The following is a 25,673-nucleotide window of genomic DNA, read 5'->3' on the forward strand; positions in this document are numbered from 1 at the left end:
AAGAGATCTATGGAGTGGCATACATGGAGTGGGGGGGGGGGGTGATAAGTGATGATGTGTGCAGATGTTACATCCTCCCCTCGGGTCGATTTTCTCTTACAAGGAGAAGCTTAGCATAAGGAGGGGGGGGGGGGGGGCAAGAAGAGTTGTAGGATTTGGAAAGAGAGTGAAAGCCAACTGGCGGAATGACACAAGAAACAGAAGCTTTGGCTGTTGGATTCATGGAGGCCATGACAGGAACGCCGTGTACTTGTCAAGAGCCACGCTGGTCTATCACATCATAAAGCCTCATAAAAAAAGCATGCAGTCCAACATTTCACGTAGTTAAAGTGACTAATGATGCGAAGGACAAGACGGCTTCAATATCCGAGATTGCAATTATGGGAAATCCATGAAGGTAGCCGGGGTTATCGGGATTCGCTGTTGTCAGCAGACATGTAGAAATCGATGTAGGAGGCAAGAGGTGTGTGTGTGTGTGGGTGGGGGGGGGGGGGGGTGTTCAGCATGTCTTCAAACACACTCATAAATAATTGGTGTCACCCCCAGTGTCCTCCACAGGACCAGCAAGGTGAAATGTCATGGCAAAAAAAGGAAGGTGCAGTTAATTGTATCCATACTTGATCTCCATGGTGATGGACGCCTTTGTCAATAAGGTTGATGCGTAATGACATTTTCTATGTAAATATGGTCATTCATTGTGTAAAACGGTATATTATGCTAACTGTGTTGTGTGAATGTGCAGTGCTTTTCCTCCCATACTGGTTTGACTTCTGTGTGGACAAGTTACGGATGCCTATAAGTGTTATTTCCTCTCTCTCTCCTACAGATGAGAGATTTGGCTCCGGAATACCTCTGTAACGGAACGTCGGCATCCTAAAGCTGCAGACGAAGGCAGGCCGCGTACTGCAGAGGACTTCACATAGAAACAAAGGCACTTGGTGTCTCTACTTTGCAAATGTGGACTTTCCAAAACGTTTGTCAAATAATCCAAACAAGACGAACATAATTAATCCAATACGAAGAATCTTGTAGCCATGTCTGATCATAAAGACATGACGCATCGGCATCTGCGGCACAAGCTGCAGAGTCTTGGCCGAAGACTGGAGGAACTGGAAGAAGCAACCAACAAGCTGCAGAAATCTGAAGATGAGCTGATAGATCTGCAGGTCAGTATTGTTTGACTTGTGACTTCGTGTGTGTGTGTGTGTGTGTGTGTGTGTGTGTGGGTGAGAACAGATGAATTATTGGCAGAACTCTCTTTTCTACAGGACAAAATCATCCAGGCAGAAGGCAGCAACTCATCCCTGCTTAGTGAGGTGGAGGTCCTGAGGAAAAGTCTCCTCAAGATTCAGGGTAAAGATGAGGAGGTGCGGAAAGCTGAGGACCTCTGTCGAACAGTCCGAGAAAAACTGGAAGAGGAGGAAAACTTTACCAAGGACCTGAGAGGCGAGATCGAACGTCTACAGCGGAGAATGGCTGACCTGGAGAAACTGGAAGAAGCTTTTGGGAAAAGCAAATCTGACTGCGCCCAGCTCTGCCTGAGCCTCAATGAGGAGAAGAACTTGACGAAGAAGCTCTCGTCAGAGTTGGAGGCCCTGAAAGCTCGTTTGAAAGAGGTGGAGGGGTCTGAGACGAAGCTGGAAAGAGCTGAGCAGGCTCTGACGATGGAGCTCGAGAAGCTCAAAGGGTTCAGCCAGACCTTCGTGAGTGAGCGTAAAAGACTACTGGAGAAACAAAGAGAGGACGAAAAGCTCATTTTAAAGCTGACAGAAAAACTAGAGCACCAGAAGAACCGCCTCGGCTTGTCGGCAGACTCTGGTCAAGCGGATTTCATCAGGTCGCGAATCGAGGATGAGACGGCGTTCCTCACGAGTAAACTGGCGGGACGCAAGAAGAGCGTCGATTACTTGAAAATGGCCGATGTCAACATCGGTCTTGTGAATAAATCTGAGAATAAGAAGAACAGCGCTCTTGAACGCTCGCAGGAGGAGGACAACAAAGTAAAAGAGCTGACACAGGAAGTAGAGAGACTGAAGAACCGCCTCAAACAGCTGGAGATAGTGGAGGAGGATCTAAAAAGCTCACAGTCCAAAAATGGCGAACTTCATGAGAAGTTCCAGCTTGAACGGAACCGGAGTCTGCAACTAGGTGAGCAAGTGGAGCAACTCCAGATGCAACTATGTGGAAAAAATGGAACTAGTAGTCTGGAAAAATATGGCAATGGAAGCGCTAATATTTGCTCCAGCAGCCCTGCTAAGGTCCTGGAGAACGGCAAAGCTGAGAATGAGGAGATTATTGTGAAGGGAGGTTTCAGACAAGAGAAACCCAAATATAGGAGTCCCGCGACCACGTCCGAACCGGGTCCCCCCAAACACAGGATCAGAGAACTCTCCCCGCAGCAAAAGAGAGAGACCAAGCTGAGGAGCAAAGAGCTGAGCCACACAGAGGAGAGCTCGCCTAAGTCTGGAAGGAGAGCCATGAGTCCCGCTCACAAGAGTAGAAGGATACCCAAAACCGCAACTACAATTTCATCCGATAATGGACTTGGAGACGTGGGAAGAGGATCTGAGGAGAAGACGAGCTCTTCCGGTGACATTAAAAAAGCATCTGTTCTTAGTCGCTATCCTCCAGCAGCTAATGACCAGAAGCCAATGAGGACGGCCAACAAACGAGCTGATGGGGAGACTAAAAAGAGCAGAGTGGAAAAGTTCTCAAAGTTGTATGTCGGTAGCGACAGCGAATCAAACAACTCTGATGTCGTGCTTGACAACATAAACAGTGTCTCTGGTTTAGGGAAGGACACGGCGTCGGCCTCGGATCAGGAATCAACAGAGCCGGTTCAGGAATCGGGATCCGTCTCCTCCGCCATGTCTAAAGCCAACGGCTCGTACACGGCCTACATGTCCCACGTCATGCCGCTGCTGCCCAATGACCAGGGTTCAGAGGGTCATTCATCAGCCTCAGAAACAGAATCTACGGGTTCAAGACCCTCTGAACCGGAGCCTGCGCCTGAGACAAACATTACTCCAGTAAGCAGCAGGACAACCTCCAAATATCCGAGATACTCCCACGTCAATGACTCGCAGACAGAGGGTTCCTCTACCAGGAGCTCGTTTGACGAGGATCTACTCCGCAGAACGCCGTCCGCTGAGGGCGGCTCCCCGGCACCTACAAGTATCCCGTCGGGGATCGCAATCCAGCGTGTGTGCAGCCCGCGTGAGGCGCTCAGGTCGAAAGCCGTCATCAAGCCAGCGATTGTTGAGATCGACAGGAAGGAAGTGATGATTTCAGAACCTTTGTCTGCAAACGGCAGACCCAAAATCTGCACCAAACCTGTCCTTTCTACCGCTAGCAAAATGACCAGCAGTATAACCATCTACCCCAATGACCCAAGCTCTTCCAGAACCAGCAGCCGGAGCAGCAGCGTTTCCAGTGAACCGTTACCGATCAAAGAGCGTCACACCTCCACCAGTAACATCCTCATAGGTGAGTGTTCACCATTCACACACTTACGTGAACACAAATGATCTGTAAATACAAGTGAATTTAATCTGTAATCAGGCTTGTATATTTACGGGGAGACATGGTGGCGCTCAGCAAGAAGGTCCTGGGTTCAAATCCACATGACATATTAAATGACTTCTCTTTATTTCTAGGCGCCAGCAGCGAGCACCACGGCAGCGTCTCTGTCCCATACGAGATCTCTATTCCCCGGAGCGATTTGACTTTGCGAGCTTACCAGGACCAAGAATATGGGATGGACGACATCAACGAGTCTTCATCAAAAGCAAAACCTCCCAACTCTTCCAGATTGGAGACCACCGCCAGCCACGTCGGCCTCCAGCCTGCAGACGCCGCCACGGCACTCTTTACCGACGCAGAATCGGGCTTTGAAAGCGCAACCACGGTCGCCAGCTGGAGAGGGCAAAGGCAAAGTCCGCTCTCCCAAGAAGATGGTTTACCAGACATGAAGCACGTGACTGTGCGAAGCACCTGGAGCAACAAGGGCCCTGCATCTGTGGAGGAAAAGACCCAGGGAATAGGGAATACAAGGACTATGAGCGATTACCATTCAGAGGATGAAGCGGAAGCCATAACAACGTGGCGGGCGTACCGTGCAACCACCTTCGACTCAGAGGAAGGGGCAAACCGCGGCGCTGGCGGGAATGCCGAGGCAATAAGGGGATCCAAGCCGTCCCCTGCAGAGGTGAGACAGTAAGGTGGATGGATGCTGATTGTAACTCCTTTTTAAGCAGGGAACAAATAACAGTGTAACGTTGCTCCTTCCCCTTGCTGCTTGCTCTAGGTGTACATGCGGAAGATCAACAGCGTGATTGCTAACACGAAGGAAGTGGAGGATCCCGGGCTTCGCAGAGGCAGGCGCTCGCAGTCTCCTAACATGGATGCAGGAGGCCAGGGCAAGATCATACCTCACGCACCTGTTACTTCTCAATCCTGGGGCCGATCCTACACGCATCAACCACAAGTAGGACAACCGGCCTTGCTGTTCTAATAGTGTTTGCTTTAAATGATGCAGAAGCGTTGACTTGGACATCTTCCTGGTGGTTTTTACATGAGATGGTCTCTTCCAAAACAGAATCGGTTCATTTGAAAAGTCGCCTTTATGTCTGCATTCACTGTGAAGTTCTCAAGCAAGATCAGCATTAAAACAATGTCAATGGCTACCGCTGCAGAAAGTGGCTCCAGAAATGAATCTGCATCGTCACAGGTGAAGATATTAAAGCACGGCTCTGCAGTTTGTCTCGATGATAAACGCCCAGAAAGCGCATCCGCTGAGCTTAACTTTGCATGAGAGGCTCGGCTTGGATTTTTTTCCCCCTGACGCCGGGCTCTGCAACTTCAAGCTGAGCACAGCAATTCTGTAGGCCTCGCTCCTGCTGCCCCAGCAGGCACAAAGAGAAAAGGGTGGGACAAAAAAAAGAGGGAGGATGGAAATGAAAAAGACCTCAACAGGGAGAAAAGAAGGTTAGGAACCCTCAAAGAGAAGAAAATAGCTTTCTTGTTTTTAAATGGGCCACCACATTTCAGTCTGCGTCCCAGGCAAGGCTACATTACTATTCTGCATAAACATTATACCTCATCCATCCTCCTATCTGCATATACTGTTGCTTTATGAGCCCTTACATTTGTAGATTTAATTTTGACTTTATTTTCTATTATACTTCTTTTCACCTTAACACGGCCAGACCGTCGCCGCTGGAAACACGACGCGTCTTTAACAATTTGTGGTCGATCGTGGAGTCATTAGACAACAAATTGCTGTGTCTGTGCGTTACCATGTAGGATCTTGTGCACGTGTGCGCTTTAATTAACGGGGTGTGAAAGTTTACACAAGTCTCCAGAGTTATGAGGTGAAAACTCTTAAAGGGCCACTAGATTAACGTGTTGCTATATAATATATTGTCATATGGTTGTGGTGATTTTTACAAAGTTGACTCCACGGCTGCAAATGAATGTCATTTGCTTTGATGACTTGGGAGGCCTTTGGGTGGTGAGATCTCTGCCCCCCCCCATAAATAAAGTGGATGTTGCCAAGGAGACAGAAATTATCTTTGTCTTTCGTATAAACATTTTCAAGCAACAACGGTTGAGGAGACAAAAAAAGAGCTGAAGAGCAGCGATCAATCAATCAATCAATCAATAGTTAGTCAGAAGGAGACAACACTCTAAATTCCTTCACGTAGCCTGGAGCAACCTCAGCAACTGATAGCTTATTGATCGCATCAATACGTTCGCCCTTTTGTGTTTTCATTGGAATTGACGTTTTGACACAATCAGCTGGCCTAAATTTTCAGCCGTGTCGCCATGGTGATTCTCTGATAATGGACATATTGATCAGAGAAGAAGGCTCACACAGTACTAGTGCAAGGTACGCTTGAAGGCTAATCGTGGTACAAGTAAACCCTAACAGGTCGGTGTGAAAATGTGGAGGACTCGCTTTCCGTAGCAGACATTCCACAGAGAACAGAACTCTGTCGTAACCCCTCCTCCTGTAGCTGGACGGACGAAGCTTCTCCACGAATGAGCCGTGAACTTATGTTTGGCTCGGGACACACGGGGGGCGATACGGCCAACGGTCGGGATACCAAAACATCCTTTTGTTGAGTCAAAAACCAGTGGCAGAAAGGTGAAGTGGGGGGGGGGGGGGGTTAATGCTGCTCTGCTGCAAACAGCAAAGGCCCCGTGGAATAACAGTCTGTGCAGTGGCGGAAATCTTCACGATGCCGTGCTTTCAGTAGTGGAATATCATCCCACAGACGCTGCATTAATGGTCTGTGAGAAGCAAGAAGAGAATGGCTTTTTGTAAATCACTACCAATAAACACATCGTCAAATAAAACACACATTTCTCCTGGACTCTTAAGACTCATGTCTTGTTCCAGAGGTGATTTAGGAGTTTGATTTGGCCGAACATCGCCATTCCTGAAACTTTGGCCGAGAGACCGAGAGCAGACGGATTTAAAGGAAAGGCGTGATTTGTTCTGCAGAACCTCCGACGCGCCTCTTGTGCTGTTTCTTAATTCATTCTGCACCCGAGACGGGAAATCTTCTCACGGAGTCTGTTTGCTTTTCTAAACTGAATTAGGTATGAAACTAGAAAAGCACTCGGCGAGCGCAGATCTCCACCAAGCACCTCACTCCCCTATATTGTCATTTACACCAACATTTATTGTATCTATGTTTCTAGATTATTTAACCATGAAATCAAACCTTTAGCAATTTGATTCACATTGTTACATTATTAGTTTAGAAGTTATTCACAAAAGGCCCATTTACAGTAATGGCAGATTCTCCTGGATCTATAGATCCATAGCTTTTGAAGATGTAACAAATCCATTCCGGTGACGACACTTGTGTTTTCTTGGAGACAGGAAGCCTTTGTACCCTTTAAACCGAGGCAGGCTCACCTTTTCAAGCCTTGTTTAACGTGTTGCCCAGCGTGCAAACCTCCCGCTGAGTGCGGGAGGAGCACCGAAGCGAGAGCCTCTGGGCTGCAGCAGTGCTTACCATAGAAGGAGAACACGCCACTCCGCCGTTTCCTCCCTGCGTGCAAGCAGGATGTGACCACATTGGACACGCCCACCAGGCAGGGTTGGCCGGTGACTGGTTTCCTGTCTGTTGCCCCTGGAGACCGAGAAAGGTAGTCCAGCAGCGTGCCATTAAAGCCAATTAGTGAGAATGAATTCTAAAACTGCAGCAGAGGCGAACTGCTACCCACCAAATGTCACTAATTATGGTGCCTTTTTTAAAGCTGAAATTACAGGCGCAGGGCGCTGTTTCTGTGCGCTTGAGGAAACGCTTCGTCATCCAACTCTCGCCGGCGTGGAGTAGAGTTACTGAGGTTATGAGACGGGGACGTGCCACGGGAGCCACCGCCGAGTGGTACCAGCGGGTTCGTTTTCTAGTCAGCCCCGCCAGATTATAAATCTCTCAGCTTGGGGTATGTTTGGGGTTTTTTGATAGGGGATTTTTTTTTTCCCCCTGGCAGAAATCCACATGGCAGACTTTCCATGTGCCACACCACTTAATGTAAACACCATGTATTTAATGCCCACATGATACAAACGGCCAGACAGAACGCCCAGAGCTGCCGCACACAACCTGTACTGGTGGCGTTTTTGTGATCGAGCCAATAATAAACCAATCCCATTGATCAGGGACACGCTGCGGCTGCCGGGTTTTGACTGTGAACAACAACCTTCTGATGTTTCCAGGGCGCTGATGGCGCGGATCCCAGTCCAAACCCGGGCTACAACCCTGCCGCCAGAAGGCAGCAGCAACCCATCGGCGACTCGCACCGCCTGGGGAGTTCTTACGACCGGGCATCTAAGATGGCGGGGACCTCCTCCAGAGGCCCCGACTGGTCCAGTCGGGGTCAAGGGGTGGGGGCCAGAGCTGAAGGGAGGAGCGGAGCAGGGAGCAGACTGTGGAGCCATCGTCAGACTGAACATCATTAGAAGAACCGTCCCGAGCAGGGAAAGGTAAAGGACAGGTAGGAGGAAAGGGTTATGTGAGCACAAATGATATCCATTAATCATTAATGTAATATCTGAGAGTCCTTTCCTTATACGGGTTGATATTTATGCAAATCTAACTTTGGACAACGACCAATACCGACTTGCCTCATAATTACTGGCCAACTATCCAGGACACTTGTTTTGTAAATTAATGTTAAAATATTCAAGTATGAATGATTAAAGTATTTTGTCTTTTTTCTTTTCTTAACAGCACTCCATGGACCGCTCAATGGCACGAGGGACAGAAAGTCAGCTTTCATAACCTGCAGAGAAATGAAAGATAGCTGCTGCAGCTATAGAACAACAAGCATCCTGAGACCGACCCCGAGCGAGCGCTGAGACGTCAACCGCTCGTCCCATCCGGAACTTTCTGTCCCAAAAGAGGCATAAATGGAAAGACAGCGCCTGTACAATGTTTTTGGAGGCAGCCCGCCTCACCAGCCCGCTCATCCTCTTCTGCTCTTTGTGTTGGACGTATTCATAGTGTTTTCCAAAACTTGACAAGGGAGATACTGGTAGGCTGGGGACGGCTGGAGGTCTGCTGGATCGGTGAAAGAAGACGGACTCAGATGCTGAGAATACCATCCTGAGTGGACCGATGTGTTGCTTCTGCATCAGAATTTAGCAACCCGACCTTAAATCAAAAACAATGTGATCTTTTGGGAGGCATCTCCATCTTCATCTCACACAGCTGGATGTTCATGCAGGATGGTTCACAGAAAGAAAGAAAAAAAGGATATTTACCTTCCATGTGACCAAAAACAGGAAGCGAATTACCGTCCCAGCGTAAAATCTTCCTGCGCTCCCGTTTACGGGAACACACGTGCACATTTTAATCCGTTTGTGTTTTTAACACGCGTCGCCTTATTTCTCGAGTGCGCCGTCGATTCAGATTGCATTTTGGTCCTTTGGATGCTGGACAGATATTTGCATGCATCTAATAAGTCACATTTCTGACCGCTTGGGACTTTGTTTGATTTCTATTTCCACCACTTTATTACATAATTTTCTTGTAATTTGCTTCCTGTTCTCCATCTTTTTCTCTTTTCATTCAGCCACATCGAGGCCAAAATTATAATTTGCACACACTGAAATACAATGTACATATACATTATATATATCTGAAAAAAATTGTAAAAGGGGTTGTTGAAAACCTCAAACCATGCAACGCTTTTCCACGGTGCTTTGTCTTGACAGCTGTTGAAAATGTCCTCATTCATGTCTTGAGAGACAAAATGGACTTTTCATTACCGGCAATCAATGCCTGGAGAGACGGATGTATTTTCTATGCTGCTGTATAAACTGCTACACGCCAGCTATTCATAGGAAGACACGAGGACGAGGTCCGCCATTCATCCCTGCTCATCGCGGCTTGTTTCTATAAAGGTGTATTATTTCATTACTTCAAAAACTCCTGGTTGGAATGTTGGAGCGATCGCTCCAGCAATGGTAGCGCCATAGAAACCGACATCAGTCACGGCCAGTAATGAAAGTAGGAAGATGTCGCATATCTATGGCAGGAACCACGCCGACCCTGTCAATCTTTCTCATCATGCTGGAATAAATCGACAGGATTTCTGATCTGACACACGAGATTAAATTCAGAACGACAGGCGATGAGTTATTTTTAATGAATGTTGCTCTTGATTGCAGCTGTGAAATTCCAATCGCTCGATGTTACCATCAGATACAAGATTCTTTGCAAAATATGCGACTGGGGGGGGACGCACGGGATCAGATTGAAAACGGAGCTTTTGAAGCAGGGTCTCCATCTCATGCCTCGGCTTTTATTGATTCCGATGCTGCTGAAGTCCGAGTAGTACACCTCCCAGATCTCCTACGTTAAACCAGCTCTCGTCCCGCTGTCGTTTCTATTCATCTTTTATCGTAAAGAGGTCCGCTCGGTGGCAGGAGCCTGGAGAGTTGTCACTTTAATTTTGATACGAGAAGATTTATATGCAATGAAACCCCTAATGCATGCAATGTCTGTAACCACACCGGTCATAGTGCAGCTGGGAGATGACGAGTGTGCAGGGATAAGTCCAAAACGAAACCCATTTAGAATGCACTATTTCAGTAATGTTCCGTCTTAAACTTTTTTTTTTTTTAGAAATGTCATCCGTGCCTTGAGATGTAGTAAAGTGGACTGTCCCATCTGATTCCGACTAGCTCCATGTTCTTCCACATTGCTGTACATGCAAATCACATGCAATACTAATTATCAGGTGCTTTTTGTATATATTTTGTTCCATCCAGAGGTTTGTTGTAAAAGTATTTTGGTTTAAGCATAAAAAATAGGTTCCATGAGGAAACTCCTCCCTCTGGGATGTCAAAACACGGAACAAGCTATTTTTAAATTCAGAGTACCCTTTTAAAGAGTAAAGGCTGACCCGGCTAAAAAGCTCTGTCCTTTGGGTTTGCGCCTCGGAGTCGCCGGGTGCAGAAACGGTTGCCATGCGGCGTCTTCACAGCCGCCGCCTGCTTTAAGATGGGGCAAAAACCGACCAGACGCTGCTTTGGCCAAGACTTGATGGTCATCCAGTGTTTCTGTGCTTTCGTTTCTTCTGTTACTCTTCTCATTTACCAAGAGGGAATGCCATCGTTTCCCAAAATGAAGTCTTTTCAACTGGTTCCAGTTTTCCATCCCCCCCCCGTTCCTCTTTTCCTCCTCCTTCCTGCATCTTCCTTGGATTCTCATTTGCCTTTAACAGCAGGGTTGTGTTCCGTGGGAACCAGGAGGCCTATCGGCAGACAGTGATGGGCTGCTCCCTGGGTAGCGGAAAGGTCAGAGGTCAGGTCTGCGTATAAATCTGTTTTGGCTCTGAACTTCTAAATACAGGAGGACGGACAGCTCGGCAGCCATGTCCAGTCCTGCTTGGGCTCACGCCCCCTGTGACACGCGTGGCGTGGTCCGCCATCAGCGTGTTTGCTGACATCAACAAAGACTCGCCATGTGAACTGGGGTGTTGTTGCCGAATGACGGGTGATTGTTCTCTTAATCGACGTCACCGTTGTGCAGGATTTCCTAGGTGATTCCAGACCCCTCCCCAACCCCGTCCTGCCATACTGGTGATTTCATGTTTGCAGCAGTGGTCCCCTCAGCCTGCCTTTGTGCCACGGGCTGGCTTCAATGCCGTGGCCCGGAGGCTGGGGATCACTGGGGGGGGGGAGGGGGGGGTTCCATGAAGAAGCCAGCTGTTGGAAACTGTTTTATGACATTTGGGAGTGTTTCCCTTCAGGGGGTCTGCTTCAAAGAACCAGGACTTGGTACAAGGGCAAAGTTGAAACGTTCCTTCCTTACAAAAGTACCCCGACACCGGCTGTACGTCTCGGCCTGTAACAGGACTCTGACCATTTGAGACTCCTATGCAAATGTGTTTTGGGATCCTCCCCCCTCCCCACGCCCCGTGTTGGAAGCTCTGTTTGCTGCATCCAGTGGCAAGAGCCTGCACAGTGTTGACATGGTGGAATGTACCGACGGGTCCAATGGGACACAAGTGAGGATTTAGTGCGTTTCAAGACTTCCGTGTAGCGTTTGTCTTTGTTTCCGCTCCACCTTGACTGGAGCAGAATATTTTGACAGGGATCAGAAGTGGATTAAGCGGAGGATAAGAGAACGACCTAAATAGTTAACAGAAATCCTCTTACGCTCTGCTGGTGTATGCATGAATGAGCTTTTATTTACACAGGACTGGGGTTTTGTCTTTCTTTTATAAAGTAGACTCGAATGTACTGGTGTGGTGGCGCAGATACGGCTCGTGGACAGTGATAAGGCCATTGTCCTCAGAGGCCTCCAGTGTGAAACCAGAGTCGTGGTGTCATTGGGTGGTGTAGGCTGTAATCTGCACTTAACCAGCACTTAACTTTAAGACCTCAAATGGCTAATGCGTCCATTTAGTCCCTTTCGCCTGAAAGTTTCCCTTTTCTGTTCCCGAATTGTTCCTCGGTAGCCATTTACTGAACCGACCAAGGTTCAGTGAAGGAATCGTGTTTTAAATGTAATTCAGCCTAATGTGGCAAAATCATTCCACAGTATTTCCAGTTTACAGGTTGAGACGGTGCTGGTTTTCCCCCATATGGATAGTCCATCTGTAAAATACTGAAATTAAGGGGCAATAACTAATTTGAGGGTGTATTTTATTTTATTTTTCTGCTTCTGTATGTTTGTATTCCTTTGTGGAACAAAAGATGTCTTATTTTGGAAGCTATATCGGATAGATTTTATTTAAGGAAAATCTTGTAATTTTGTAAAGTGGGCCTTATTATTGAAAATATATTTAGTATTTTGTCCATCATGATTTTAAGAATATTACTCCTGGAGAGTACTTCTTCCTGTTTTTTTTTTCTGTGTTTGTTATTTTGAATGCGAGACCTTTGTCACAACCTGACAAAGACGTGATGACAAACCGCGGATTAGACGGAGGGCGTTTTGAGAGAGCGACTGAGGAAGGCCGGGGGGTTGTGTCATAGTCACTGAAGGCGAGCGATGAGTGGTTCACCATGTGTCGACCCATTTTTATCAGGGACCACTCAGGACTTCGGCCTCTTCGCTGCTTCGTTATCCCCTCGCTCATAAATTCAGGGTTTGTGCATCCTCTGTTTCATGCTGCCAAAGATGTGTGCAGGCCCCAGATGTGTGTGTATGCGTGTGTTTGAACATAGAAATAATCTAAAAAAAAAGAAAGTAACAACCAAGGAATAGCTGGATCTCATCTCCGTTACATAGATGCAAGAGCTTCAGGCCTCTACAATCAACTGTTTATTTCATTGCTGGGGTTTCTCATGTTTGTGTCCAAAAGAAAGAGACAGAAAAATGAAATCAGAAAAGGGTTTCTATGGTTTCATTTGCTACTCAGTGTGTCGGCGATGCCAGGTGGACTGGATGGGGAGCCCCCCCCCCCGTTTTAGACTTGTGCATGTTCTAACCTTACCGTGGCTGCCGCACTCTGCATGTAGGTCTCTTGAAGCTGCCAACTGTACAGCTTAAACCACGTGTATTCCAATAAAAAAGCAAAAAACAACCTATTTGTACAGGTCTCCGTGGTGGAACCGGTGCGTGCACGTTGCTGAGTGTGTGTAAAATGCAACACACTCATCATTTTTTCTTCTGTCAAAGCGTTTTGCTGAAGGAGCGGAACTCAAATTCATTGCCTCCACAGCTTCTGCGTGTATACGTTTAAAATCTGGTTCGAGCAGCAGCAGCAGCAAATCAGGCAAATTGTTCAGGTAGGAAAAGGAAAGCCACAAGCTGTTTAGGAATGCAAAGTCAGCACACAAAACGTTCTCTTAAACAGCTGCGCCTCACTTTGTGAGCGCCGCCACTTCTGTTCCTGCATCTGGAGCTTAAATAATCCTTTTGTCTACACAATAGTCATATATGAAAATACAAATCATGAAAATAAACAGCCTCTGATTGTCAGGTGTTCAATAATTCCCCTTTATTTGGATCTGCAAGAAAACCGAGTACATCCATTCCCCGCCCATCACCGTCCATCCACCCAGGATCATGGAATTACAAGATTAGACAAGAGGTGATCCAAGACTGCTAAATTCGATTACCGGTAGATCTGGTCCCGAGTGTCTGGGAGGTGTCCATACCCGTTTAATACGCTCAGCATCACAGCCACGGAGCAGGAGCAGATGTGTTCAGACATGCTGTGGTCTCCCATCCAGTGTTTTCGTAACCAGCTATTTACTGCTCCTCTGTATAAAGTCATGTGGGCTGGAGACTATTATGAAAAATAACCTCGCCAGTGAACAGTTACCGCTCTGAGCCCACGGTGTGCCGCCGTCCAAAGCCCGGGCTCGGATTACTGTTGTTACATCAAACATCTCTGGTCACCATAATAGCGCCGTGTGTGTGTGTGTGGTGGGGGGGGAGACAAGGCCGGTGACATTCAAGGGTGCCTGGAAAGAAGAGGAGCACAGAGCCCTGAAATCCAACTCCCCAAAAAGGCTCACGGCTCATGGTTAACCATTCTAAACTGTCCCCTCATGCATCACGTCCAACACTCTGCTACCAGAGACCCACCGCTCTCTCGCTCGCTCTCTCTCACCCACCCCTGGGATGCAGCCAGAACAACAACCATAAAGGGTCAGAGGTCAAAGTGGAAGCAGACATGATCATTTTGCACACGTGTGTACATGAACTACAACGTGCTTGCAGGTGATGCACCTTAATCTGTATGATCAAGAAAAACACACGCACATCATGTCATTTCTGTCTTTTAATAACCGACAATGTAAAAAATGAACATAATAAAATACTTAAACTGCTATGGAAACGAAACTTCCATCAACATATGTCTTTTTTTTTTGTTTCTTTTATTACAAACTATTTTCACTACACTCTGCAACCTAAGACAAATTCAGGAAGCACAGAGATACAGTACAAAGCAATGTTTTAAGACAGCCAAAACAAAACCTCTGGAGTGACGGAGGGGAATGTCTCAGGGAAGCCGAGCAGTGCTGTGGAGTCTGTCATAAGATATAGAAGATATTCTAAATTGTGGATATTATTAATCAGACAGGGGGCGCATAAATAGACATTGGGTTTTTGCAAACATAATCTACATGGTTTTACACAAGTTATCACTCCTAGTACCAAACTTAATGCCATGCTTCTGGTTTAAGACTGGGAAAATCACATTTATAAAGTCTTAGCTGAGCGTTAACATTAGTATGCAACACAATTCAGATTTATTCCGCGTCCTTTAACCCAGTTTTTGGACTAGTTAGGTTACAATCGTCTTCTCTTTCTTTTTCCGCAGGAATGCGTAGTTGCATTTATCCCAAAAATATAAGTCCGAGAAACTGAAATGCTCCCGTTTAAGAATTTCACGTCGAACGTGAAGCAGGAAAATCTTCAGTCATTGCATGAGCAAAGGAAAAAATACATCATCTGTGGGTCTTTCCAAATCCTCACACATACAGTGTGAAGTACAAGTAGCGATAGTTTAGGGGTAACCTTGAACCTTGTCCAGAAACAAACAAAAAAACAAAAAAAGTTTGAGAATCCAGAAGAGAGTATTCAGACGCTGGGGGCGGGCTGAGCCTGCGGAGGGTTGCTGGCGGCTGTGGGCGTGGCCTGTCTGGGAAGCGTGTACATGGCACCAAGGAACTGATCTGCAATGCGTCCCGCTTCGCGGAGGCCGCTGAGCAGGGCGCCGTGGACTGTAGCAGGGTAATTCCTGATCGTGTGCTCCCCGGAGAAGAAGAGGCGAGGAACGGGCTGGGGAGAAAAGGAAAACCGCACCAAGATGGATGTTGGTTCTGTCCCAGCATGAGGAAGGAATATCGAGGAAAATAGCGTGGGAGTAAACTTCCAGAACTCATCAGGCAATGTAGAAATCAGTCAGTATGCCAACATCAAAAGAGTAAAAAAAAACATTTGTGTTGGGGGGGGGGAAGCTGCACTAGTATATTATTGCACTCTTATTGTGGTAAGAAGGGGATACTATCGCACCATTGTTTTTTCCACACACAAACTCTCTCCCTCAGCCCAACACAGTCCGGTTTCTTTGGCGTTTGTGCGCTTACCTGCGAGGCTCCCGGTATCGCCGGGCCGGGGGTGATGGGCTGCGCCATGAGGTCGTAGTCGTTACCAGAAGAACCTGCTGCCACGTACGAGTAGGAGCCCCGTGCCCAGGGGTCTGCGCGCCATCGAGTGACCACGGTTTCCTTTGGCTGCCATGACAACAAACACCACCACATTTACTGCGAGGAATTTCCATGACGATGTTTGCAGGGACCTGTGAACAGCTGGATGGGAAGCAGCTCCAGCGCCGGCTTTCACGCATTTGATTTGGTTCCATTTGAAACCATAAGCAAATGATTTATAATGACTGGTGGTTTGGATACATCTCTGCCTCAGTGCCTTTCCTCGTATGCCTGCTGTTGTGCTGGTTATGGGGGTCGGATGAGGAATGAAATTTGACATTCCATTCAAAAGGAGTGGGTAGAAAGAGAAAACATTCACGGCGGAGCTCGGAAAAACACAACCTACTATTAGTTTTCTGTAAATAAAGAGCTAGCTGTGTCACAAAATACGTGGCTATAATTTGGTGTGAGAACTTCCAGAAGTCAAAGTAAAGAAAGAGGGGCAAAGAAAAATATATATATACACGTGTGTGTCTTGTACCTGAGGTACGGCGCTGCTTCCAAAAATTCCTTTGAGAATGGCCAGACAGCGTCCCACGATCACGTCGTCGCTGATGTTCTCCATGATGCCGGCGGCCTCACCGGCCATTAAAGCCAGGAGGATCGGGGCTGGGAAGAGAGAAGCCACCAGTCACAGACCTTTTATGGATGCGTTGGTGAAGGCAACGGCTCATATGTCCGGGAAATCAATATCTCGGGGGGGGCACATCGATACGGTGTGAAGCTCTTATCACCTTTGTAGAGGTTCCAGAAGAGGAAGAGTTCGCCCCGGCTCGCCGTGGTGGAGCCAACGTGACCGAACAGGTTGACGCTGGGATCCCAGAACACGCGATCGAAACACAACACGACCTTCAGACAGAGAGGAGCAAAAAAAACAAGAATAAAAACCGTCAAAATCCTTCGTTTCATCAAAGCTCAGCTGCCTGTGGTTCACTCTGCAGTCTCAACATGTGCAGCCGCTGCATCACAGAGGCGAGCGTTTGAACGGCGGCGCGCCCTCTGCTGGAAGTACAGCGTCGGTGTTGCATAATATTGCAGCATTCTGAGCGCTGCGGTAAAACATTAGGCGATCAACTGCAGTGCTGCAGACGATGCTCAGCACTGCAGGAGCTGGTGGGTCAGAGCGACGCAGCACCCGGATCGGATTACGGACGCAAAGAAAACGCATCTTTTACTCGCCTGCCAGAAGACTAATGACCTCTCCTCTCCTGTAAGGACAATATCAATGACACCCTTCGATTCCCACTTCTTGCATCTAGACCAAGGTGTAAACCAGGATAATCACCCAAGCAGTTTAGAAGAACGATTTTTTTTAGCATTCGTTTCTATGGCTCCCGACCTTTGACCTGGTGGAAACACACGACAAGATTCAAGGCCTGACTTGAACTCTTCTTTTGAACGTGACGATTCTCACTGGAGTGTTTCCAGTGTTTAGCAGGCGTCATCCAGTAGGGAGATTAAGGACAGCGGAATGGAAGGAAGGAAGGAAGGAAGGAAGGAAGGGTTACCTTGTTGAGGTTGCCGAAGCCCATCCTCTGTATGGCAGACGTCTTCCACTCGGGCAACGGGGGCACGAACTGCACAGCGGGGGGCTGCTGCTTCAACACGCCCAGAGGAAGGGTGCACAGAACAGCGTCACACTTGTATATGAAGGTCTGCGTCGTGGACCGAGTGTTGACTGCTATTACCTCACAGCCTGTCGGATTGACGGAGGAATCACCGTTTTTGAAGCCCGTTTACTTTTATACGAGCATCAAACATGAACATGACTTCGCACGCAGCATCTCGCGGACCTACCCGAGGCCGTGTACCGGACCTGCCGCACCGCCGTGTTTAGTTTGATGTCCAACCCTTCGGCCAGGGCAACGGGGACACAAGAGTAGCCATTCCTGACCGTCAGGTGGCTGCCGGTGAACTCAAAATCATCATCCTGTGGATAAATGAATTCACTGTTATCTCTGCGACACAATGATTTGGGAGCTCAAAATCTCTTGAATGCAAACCCATTTTAAGGACAGCACGGCTATTGCTATTTTCAATCTGGGTACATGTGAATACCTGATCCCAATGCTTGAGAGAAAGAGTGGAGAGGGGTGTAGCGTTGGCAAACTCCAAGTTGGCAAAGTGCCAATCGAGGATCTGTCGGTCCCTGGATGACAGGTAAACATCGCTGTGGGAAAAGAAGCCAAGGATTGATAATGAAGGACACTGACAGCTGTTCATACATCAGAAAGACAGGCTTATTCATTCACAAGCCGGAACAGCGGAGGTCAGAGTAACGACCGACGCTTAATGCGTGACATTCGCAGAAAACTGCAAGAGGCAACCTGCCACAGGACACTCACACAAAAGGTACGCAGCGGTCGTTGAGGCCTGCGCAACTAACAATTACGTTTTATTGAAGACATCTTCAGATTTCCATTCACTGTTACTTTAACAAGATGCCGCTGCCTCCCAGAGCAATTCAAATAATTCTTATAAGGCCGGGTTGGATCAGGAAAATACAACGGTGAAGTCGACTTCATCACCATATCGCCACACGAGACTTTAGTGCATCTAAAAAAAAAAAAAAAAAAGGAACAGGATTGGTCACCTGGGCGGATTGGCCTCCAGCTCCTGCAGCTTCTCCTCCAGTTTGACCTGCGTCTCCACCAGTTCATCGTATTCCTACACAAGGACAAGCGTGACGGAGATAAGATTTATTTCCTTGATATGATATCCCTGCTGGGGGGAAAAAGATTCAATGACAAATCTCTTTAAGTACTGAGTGATGTCATAACACTCCTGGCTGCAGATGGCTCTCTTTTCTCTGCATTAGATCAGCATGGCGGACTAATCTCCCTTTCACGTTTCGTTCCGGTTGCCTGCAGAGCATCATTTCCAAAAAGGCTTTGCCGGCTGAGGCAGGCCGTTGCTCCTGAAGCTGGGAGTCACTATTGTTTACACTTTACACGCCGTTGACCTCAGCAATGTTGGGAAGCAGAAGTGGGAATCAAGGGAAATGTGACATCATCTAAAAGCTTCTATGCTGAATGGAAAGAATGCCAGACTATATCCAAAGATAGCCATTTACTAACTTGGCCTCGAAGTCTGGTTATTTAGTGTAGTCATGCATCCCATAGACACACACACACACACACACACACACAAAGACACTCAGACAGTGATTCAGGAGCTTGAAGTGGTTTCACTGACAGCGGAGGTACAGCAAACGAATCCAGTTCAGACACCAGCTGTGTTTCAACCAACTAAAACCGCCTTCTAAAACACACACGCGGCAGCAGCGGAGGTGATTTATGCAGACCGAAAATAAATCGGCCTGCGCTCATTCCGACAATACGACCCAGCGAGGCATTAAACCACGAACACAGGCATGTCTGGTGCACTGGGAGAGCACGGCAGTAAAATCGGAGGCAGCAGGCCTGACCTCCACGTCCATAAAGCATCAGTTGTTACAATTAATCCAAGCTTTCTCCGGTTATCATACAACTGTGGTATTTTGTCCGGCCTCCTGTCCTAATTATGACCCCCCCCCCCCCCCCCCAAGAAATCTGTTGTTGCTGCAGAGTACCGTAGTTCAAAATACAGCTGCTGAAAAAACAGACACTATGTAATACCCACAACGCCACAAACACATTTGGAAATAGTTTGGCTTTAAACTTGCCTCCTTCGACAGAAGTATTTTAAGCCTGGCATGCCGCTCCGAGACAAACGCTGAAGTGAAAGCTGCGCTCAGAACGCATCACGTGCACAACGGTCCGGTGTAGGGAACCGACGCCGCGCGTTAGATGCGAGACGTAGGATCACAACCGTAACCCTGAAAAGCAGCTGGAGCTGACCTTGCAGAGAGCGGCGAGGTCGCGGTGCTTGCTTTTCACCAGGAACTCAGCCGTGATGTCCCTGGGTGGTTTGACTTCGCTGGCCTCTTTATACTGCTGATGGAGCTCCTTCACCCGCTCCTTAGCGGTCACCATCTACACGGCACAAAAGCAGGACAGGGAGAGGAACGAGGTCACCAGATGGTTGACGACAGGTGAGAAAACAAGCAAGCCAAAAGCCTCAAGTACAACAGATATTAGCTCTAAATTTAAACGACCCCTCTAGGTGCTCCTGAAATAGAGTGTTCCAAAAAAAAAAAAAGGACAGGACAAATCTGATGAGAAGGGAGGCAATGTTTAATGTGTCGCTATATAATCTGCAATCTTTGTCCAAATACTAAACCGAGGCATACAACTCTGAGCAATCAATTTATTTAACAAATAAAATCCATAAAAACCTCAGTGTTCACCTTGTTGAGGAGATCCCGGAGATCTTCCTGAGTCTTCACGATCTTCTTCCAGTGTTCTATCTGTTCGTCTTTTACATGCTTCTCCTGCAGCCTGCGCACACAGACACAAGGTGAGGATCTGTGCGCGTGCTCTCTGGGTGCACGTTTGAACACGTCTCACCGTCACCCATATGTACTCACTGTATGACGACCTCCAGGGCCTGTCCTAGAGAAACGGGTTTGTTGTTGAGGAAGTTGAAGTCTAACTGGTGGCTCAGGTAGGAGGTAGCCTCTAACAACCTGTTGAATTCTTGCTCCACCATCTCATCTTTTTCTTTTGGCACCTGCACAAATACGCAAACGCACCATCATCAGCTACACTACTGACAGCTATGACATAAATTACAGCAGGTAGTATTTTTATTTGTATGATGTCACTAGACAACAGTCTGATTTTAGCTATCTTCTGTTCTAATGGGGGTTTCACATTGATCTCTCTATGGTTTAGAGAAAGAGAACTTTATTAGTCCCTTGGGAAGACTCCCTCAGGGAAATTAAGGTTTGTTATTTATTGTTGAGTATGAAATTCATTATATAAAGAAAATAATACATACACTGGTGCATCGTTCGCCCTTTAGTTCACGAAAGACAACATGGAAGTGGTTGAGAAGAGAGGGAGAGAGGGAGAGAGAGAGAGAGAGACACAACTTTAAACCAACAGGTTTGCACAAAAGTTAAACATATCCATTCGATGTGTGCCTTCCTGGGGAAGAGGAAACCAGTTACACGTCATGCGGATGCTTCGAGCTTGCTAGCCTGTGCGTCAGTGGAAGTGCCCTGAATGTGAACCTAAACATCCTACACAACCGTCGCTGCCGATCAATGGAAAGGAGAAAAAAACGAGCAGGAGAAACAGTGTTTACGCTAAAACTAATTATATTAGGCTAAATCCGTTTTCGGGTCTTCTCTGTGCTCCAAGGACCCAGGGAGCTGTCCTCTACGACACACAAGTGGAAGCAGTTCCATGATTCCACAGGCTTGCAAACCAGCTGAGGGAACTATTGTGCATTGAAGAAAATCTACTGTTAAAAAGGAACAAACAGCAGAATGTTCTGGTTTCTAAGGTGCATAAGGATGCACATATAGTACATTAATGGATACACTAATGTAGGGGTGTGTGATGTGTGAAGAGAATGACTTACTCGATGATGTCGAGGTCGTATATGGTTTAAAAAATATGCAATTATTGTATAGTAAATAGTACAAAATGTATGTTTAATATGATACAGGCGGACATTAATTTTATAGATCTAGGCATCTCTTTATACTCACAGCCTGGCCATTGGCTTCATACAGTGGACACTTCTGTTTGATCTTGGCCAGCTCCATGTTGACCTGCTTACTGATCACTGCCATGGGATTCCCTCCTGAATGAGCAGGCACACACATGGAAAGAGAATAAAACCAGAAAAGTTAGCGATTTGGTTTAAAATAAGTGTTAAAGCCTATTTCTGCTTCATTTAATAAAAGTTTAAAAAAAGCTTGGCATACATCGGCTCTGCTTACTGAAGGAGGATAACAAAGGCAGAGGCAATGGGGCTGCCCTCTGTTGGGCATATATGGGATTTGGCTACAGTAAAATCAGGAACCATATTCAATACAAAAAGAAAATCTCCGGAAAGGAAGTGGTCATTTGGAGCGTCGATCGTGGATGATTCATCAGTACTATTACCAGATACTTGTCTGTTTGAGGTCAGAGGGTTGAAAGAAAGAGTTCCTTGGGGTTGCTATCATGTCACAACATCTACTGGAACTGTCACTGCCACAGGAAAAGGTGTTTCTTTGCCGTTAAGACGTTAACCATTCCCCAGTGGCTCTAGCCTTGGACCAGGGTTTGTCTGTGATCTAGTGAGAAGAACCAAAATACTGCATCTGCTCTTATTTCACACTTTAATAGGGGACATGTTAGTCATTAAGAGGTTGGAGATCCAACTTTTAAGTTCAGCCCTTTTTTGGCTTAGCCAAAGCACAAGACCGGAGGTGAGGTGTCACTGATGCAGAAAAGAAACTGCAGGCTAAGTCTTAGTGACGATGCACCCAAACAATAGAACAGGATCTCTCTGCATTCTTTATGTTGATGTCGAAGCTGGAAAGCCTTTAACTGATTACAACTTCGGACTCTGATGGTTTCCGCAGCAATGAAACTGACTTCAGTATTTAAATGAAGTCTTACCGAGCCCCGTCACCACCATGGCACCCAGATCAGCAACATAGTTGCCCTTCCTGAACGTGGCCACTCTGCCTCCAACACGGTCCTGCCAGGAAGAATTAAGGCAATATTTGCATTAATGTGGTAAAGCTTGTGCTACAAGCTTAACAATGACAAAACTTTTTTAAATCTCACAGTGCTATTAAATATAAAATACAGACGAAAACATTTATATTTATAGTTGGTAAGAAAGGTTTTTAAATACACATGAAACATCAACGGAAAAAAAAAGGTGCTGGCGACTTACCCTGGCCTCCAGGACTGTAACATCCATTCCAAAGCTCTGCAGCTGCCTTGCTGCAGCTAGACCCGACACACCTCCACCAATAACTATAACTTTTCCGGTCTTCTTAGCTGGAAAATAAAGCATGGAAATAGTTTCAACACTCTTTGGATGCAGTTTGGATTATTTCACCAGTGCAAGGGATGAAGTGAACTCACTTGGTAAAGGCTTGACCCTCTTGTAAATACCAAAGTTAATGAGGCCGTGCCTTTCCAAGTAGCTGTGTATCCTGTGGACCAGCACAGCATCACCTACAAAATGGATAACAGTAGAACACGTTTCGGCTTACGCAGGCTTATGGAAAACATGATGGAAAAAATAATACATGAAAATGTAGATAATTTTAATAATGTTGAATTTAATGTCTCACTGTTGTATGGAGCTTCAAGCTGCTGTGCCGTAGCTTCAAAGGTCAACTGGATCTTAGGGTTGTCCAGCCACAGTTGGAGCTGGATCAGGTTAACACAAATAAAGATACACAAGTGCATATATTTATAACGAAGGTCCAAAAGTCTGTTTTGAACAAATACAAGTGTTTACACTAATACTTACCGTACGGTTGCGGATATAGAGGAAGACCTTCTGAGTTTGCTGTGGACCACTGATGATGTCAGGGAAGCAGGCGGCTTCCTGGGAAGTCATGCGGTCATGAGGAAGTCGGCTCTGGAAAGCGGCTCCTTCCACACCTAAATATACAAATGTCACTGTTCAGTCAAAAACAGTGACTTCTTCTAGGGTTAAAAAAAGAAAAAGAGCATTCGCATGCAGTGAGTTCCTTTTGTGTCTGAAATCAAAGACAAGCTAAATTATCAGAACGTAAGACACAACCTTCTTGTCAAAGGAAAAAATGAATGCCTTCTTGCATGGAGAAAGGCTACTTGTCGTATTTCACTTTATTTCCTAAAACAAAAATGTTTCATTTGAGTACTTTCATATGTTAAATCAAGATTCATACTCACCCGACGGTTCCTCTGGTTCACTGTCATTTTCTTCCTCTACCGGTGGAGGTGGTGGGGGGATGACCTGTTTCCTCTCTTTCTCTGCCTTGGCATTCCTCTCCTCCTCAGAGTAATATTCGTCCTCGGACAGATTGGCCAGGCTCTCGTCCATCTCGCGGTACTCCACCTGCAACAGTAGGCACAATAAAAGCATCATTAAAACCAGCCTTGTGGACTCAGATGAGCCGGGGGGCTCCCCTGTCACTTAACAGAGCAAAACCTTTCCAGAGATGAGACAGATGCGCCATAATGCTGCAAAGACAATGAAAAAGTTCTTTGTACTTTATACTAAGACGTAAAAATTACATGATGATTTATGATAAACGCCAATACTGTACCTAGAAGGAGGAGACATGAAAGAAATGGAGATAAACTAAATTGACTTTTGTATTTTACCTCTTTTACTAGCAACATTCTCTCCTCCCTGTGCATACAGGGAGGAAACACAACCCTAAGATGTTTACTTTTGCTCGCTTGCGACGACTTGTTCTGCGAACTTCTGCCGAGTCTTGGTCTATCGCTCCGGGACCTGCTTGGTGGGGCAAAGGGGCTCCTCCGGACTCTCCACTCGGTGATGATCTCTCTTTCTTCTTCACATCCAGAGGCCCTGCAGCTGAGGCCGATAGGCCAGTTTGTGTATCAGAAACTGGAGCCCTATCACCTCCCACTGCTCCTGCAGAAGATGAGGAGGAAGAAGACGAGGAGCCAGCATCTGACTTCTTGCTAGAGAGCATCATGGAGGATGTTGGAGGCCTCTCCTAAATGAAAGTTGAACCGAATGATGAATTCTTTAAAAATAAACATACAAGATACATAACAAGTTACATTTTTTTTTTTTTACTGAAATGGTTGAAATGTAAATGATCAGAACAGCAAAATCAGTTAAAAAAATATTACAAAATGTTTCTGGAGGAAATAATGATAAGTATGAATGGTGAGATGTGTTTACTAAAAACATTATTTTTAAACTGTGTGTCCTATCTTATGCCATTTCCATTCTTTCTTAACAAATATAAAGAAAACGTGTTAGACTGTAGCATACCACAGTTATAATGGAAAACCTACACGTCCACATCAATGCCAAATTATTACTTTAATCATTTACTACTGTGCCCTGTGTAACCTAATCGCTTTGATATTGAGGTAGTGAATGAACCCAGTCAAAGGTTAAACTTAATAACTACCAATACTGCCTAGCCTTGGCATACAATTCATCCACAAATGTGTCACTGGATGATTTAAGCAACCTTAACTGTTTATGAATGTCATGGTTTAATGAAATGAGAGCTCAATGATTAGAGTAACCTTGTCTTGTTTTACCCATTTCTCCGGGCACCTCGTAATATCCATTCAAACACTAAGAAATAAAGACAGAACCAGAAATATGATTACGAAAGGAACCAGCTGAACAAAATGTTGGCCTTTCACATCAGATCAGTTGAAAGCTACCAGAACATTTTTGAACATTTGATAGGAAATCCACTGTGGCTCGTTTTAAGTTTGTAGCTAACTTAGCTGGGAGACAATGTCCACTCAAGAAAAGCTGGAAGTAAACAATACTGAAGCTCGGTACACTGTTAGTCAGTTGGAAAACAAAAGGCCTGAACCTAAACCTATGATGTGGACATTTGAAAATTACGTCATTCAGATTTATAGTATACGATTAGATTAGCCGGCAAGTCAAATGCAGCTGCAGACTAGTATGACTACAAATGTTAGCTTGCGTCAGCTAACAGTAGCTTTGTTCCACATATCGTCTATATAGCACATTCCAGTATCGTGTTTCTTTACTGAACACACAAGCTGTACGGCAAATATAAAAAAATAGTATAAATAAATATATTTACTTCGTTAGCAAAATGAATTCCTTTCAAACTTTTGATTAGTAGGCCATGCTACGCCGCTAACAATGAAACCCGGCTAGCACAAACAGTAGCAGGTGCGAATTGGAGGAAAAGAAAACACTACAGCGCTTGAAAGGGATCTGCATTGTTAAACCCGCAAAGTAAAGTGTGAAAACGGACGCGAGTGGGGTTATTATTTTTAAAATAAGCGAAATCGTTAAATATTTAAAATATCAATATTACCTCTCGATCGTCCGAAGACGTCAACACAAAGACGGCACACAAGCAGGTCGCCTTTCAATGAACTCTTTTGTG

The 25,673-nt window shown here is 46.2% G+C and overlaps 2 protein-coding genes across 2 annotated transcripts; one reads left to right on the forward strand and one right to left on the reverse strand.

Annotated features, from left to right (window-relative positions):
- The first annotated feature begins 1,034 nt into the window (after positions 1-1,034).
- luzp1 (leucine zipper protein 1) lies at positions 1,035-7,978 on the forward strand. The gene is made up of 5 exons (XM_068752308.1): positions 1,035-1,166; positions 1,269-3,486; positions 3,657-4,207; positions 4,307-4,486; positions 7,736-7,978. The coding sequence occupies exons 1-5, from the start codon at positions 1,035-1,037 to the stop codon at positions 7,976-7,978; spliced, it is 3,324 nt and encodes a 1,107-aa protein (XP_068608409.1).
- A 5,283-nt stretch (positions 7,979-13,261) lies between these two features.
- Positions 13,262-24,864, reverse strand: kdm1a (lysine (K)-specific demethylase 1a). Its single transcript, XM_068751790.1, has 21 exons — positions 24,820-24,864; positions 23,979-24,272; positions 23,476-23,641; positions 23,069-23,202; positions 22,887-22,965; positions 22,675-22,767; positions 22,481-22,587; positions 22,198-22,279; positions 21,297-21,391; positions 20,579-20,596; positions 20,166-20,308; positions 19,986-20,076; positions 19,537-19,671; positions 18,291-18,364; positions 17,756-17,867; positions 17,495-17,627; positions 17,206-17,393; positions 16,432-16,546; positions 16,179-16,306; positions 15,578-15,724; positions 13,262-15,269 (listed from the first exon to the last, which is right to left on the reverse strand). The coding sequence occupies exons 1-21, from the start codon at positions 24,862-24,864 to the stop codon at positions 15,069-15,071; spliced, it is 2,580 nt and encodes an 859-aa protein (XP_068607891.1). The 3' UTR covers positions 13,262-15,068.
- Between the last annotated feature and the right edge of the window lie 809 nt (positions 24,865-25,673).

The sequence above is a fragment of the Brachionichthys hirsutus genome, chromosome 18, assembly GCF_040956055.1.
Source record: "Brachionichthys hirsutus isolate HB-005 chromosome 18, CSIRO-AGI_Bhir_v1, whole genome shotgun sequence".
Classification (NCBI taxonomy): domain Eukaryota; kingdom Metazoa; phylum Chordata; class Actinopteri; order Lophiiformes; family Brachionichthyidae; genus Brachionichthys; species Brachionichthys hirsutus.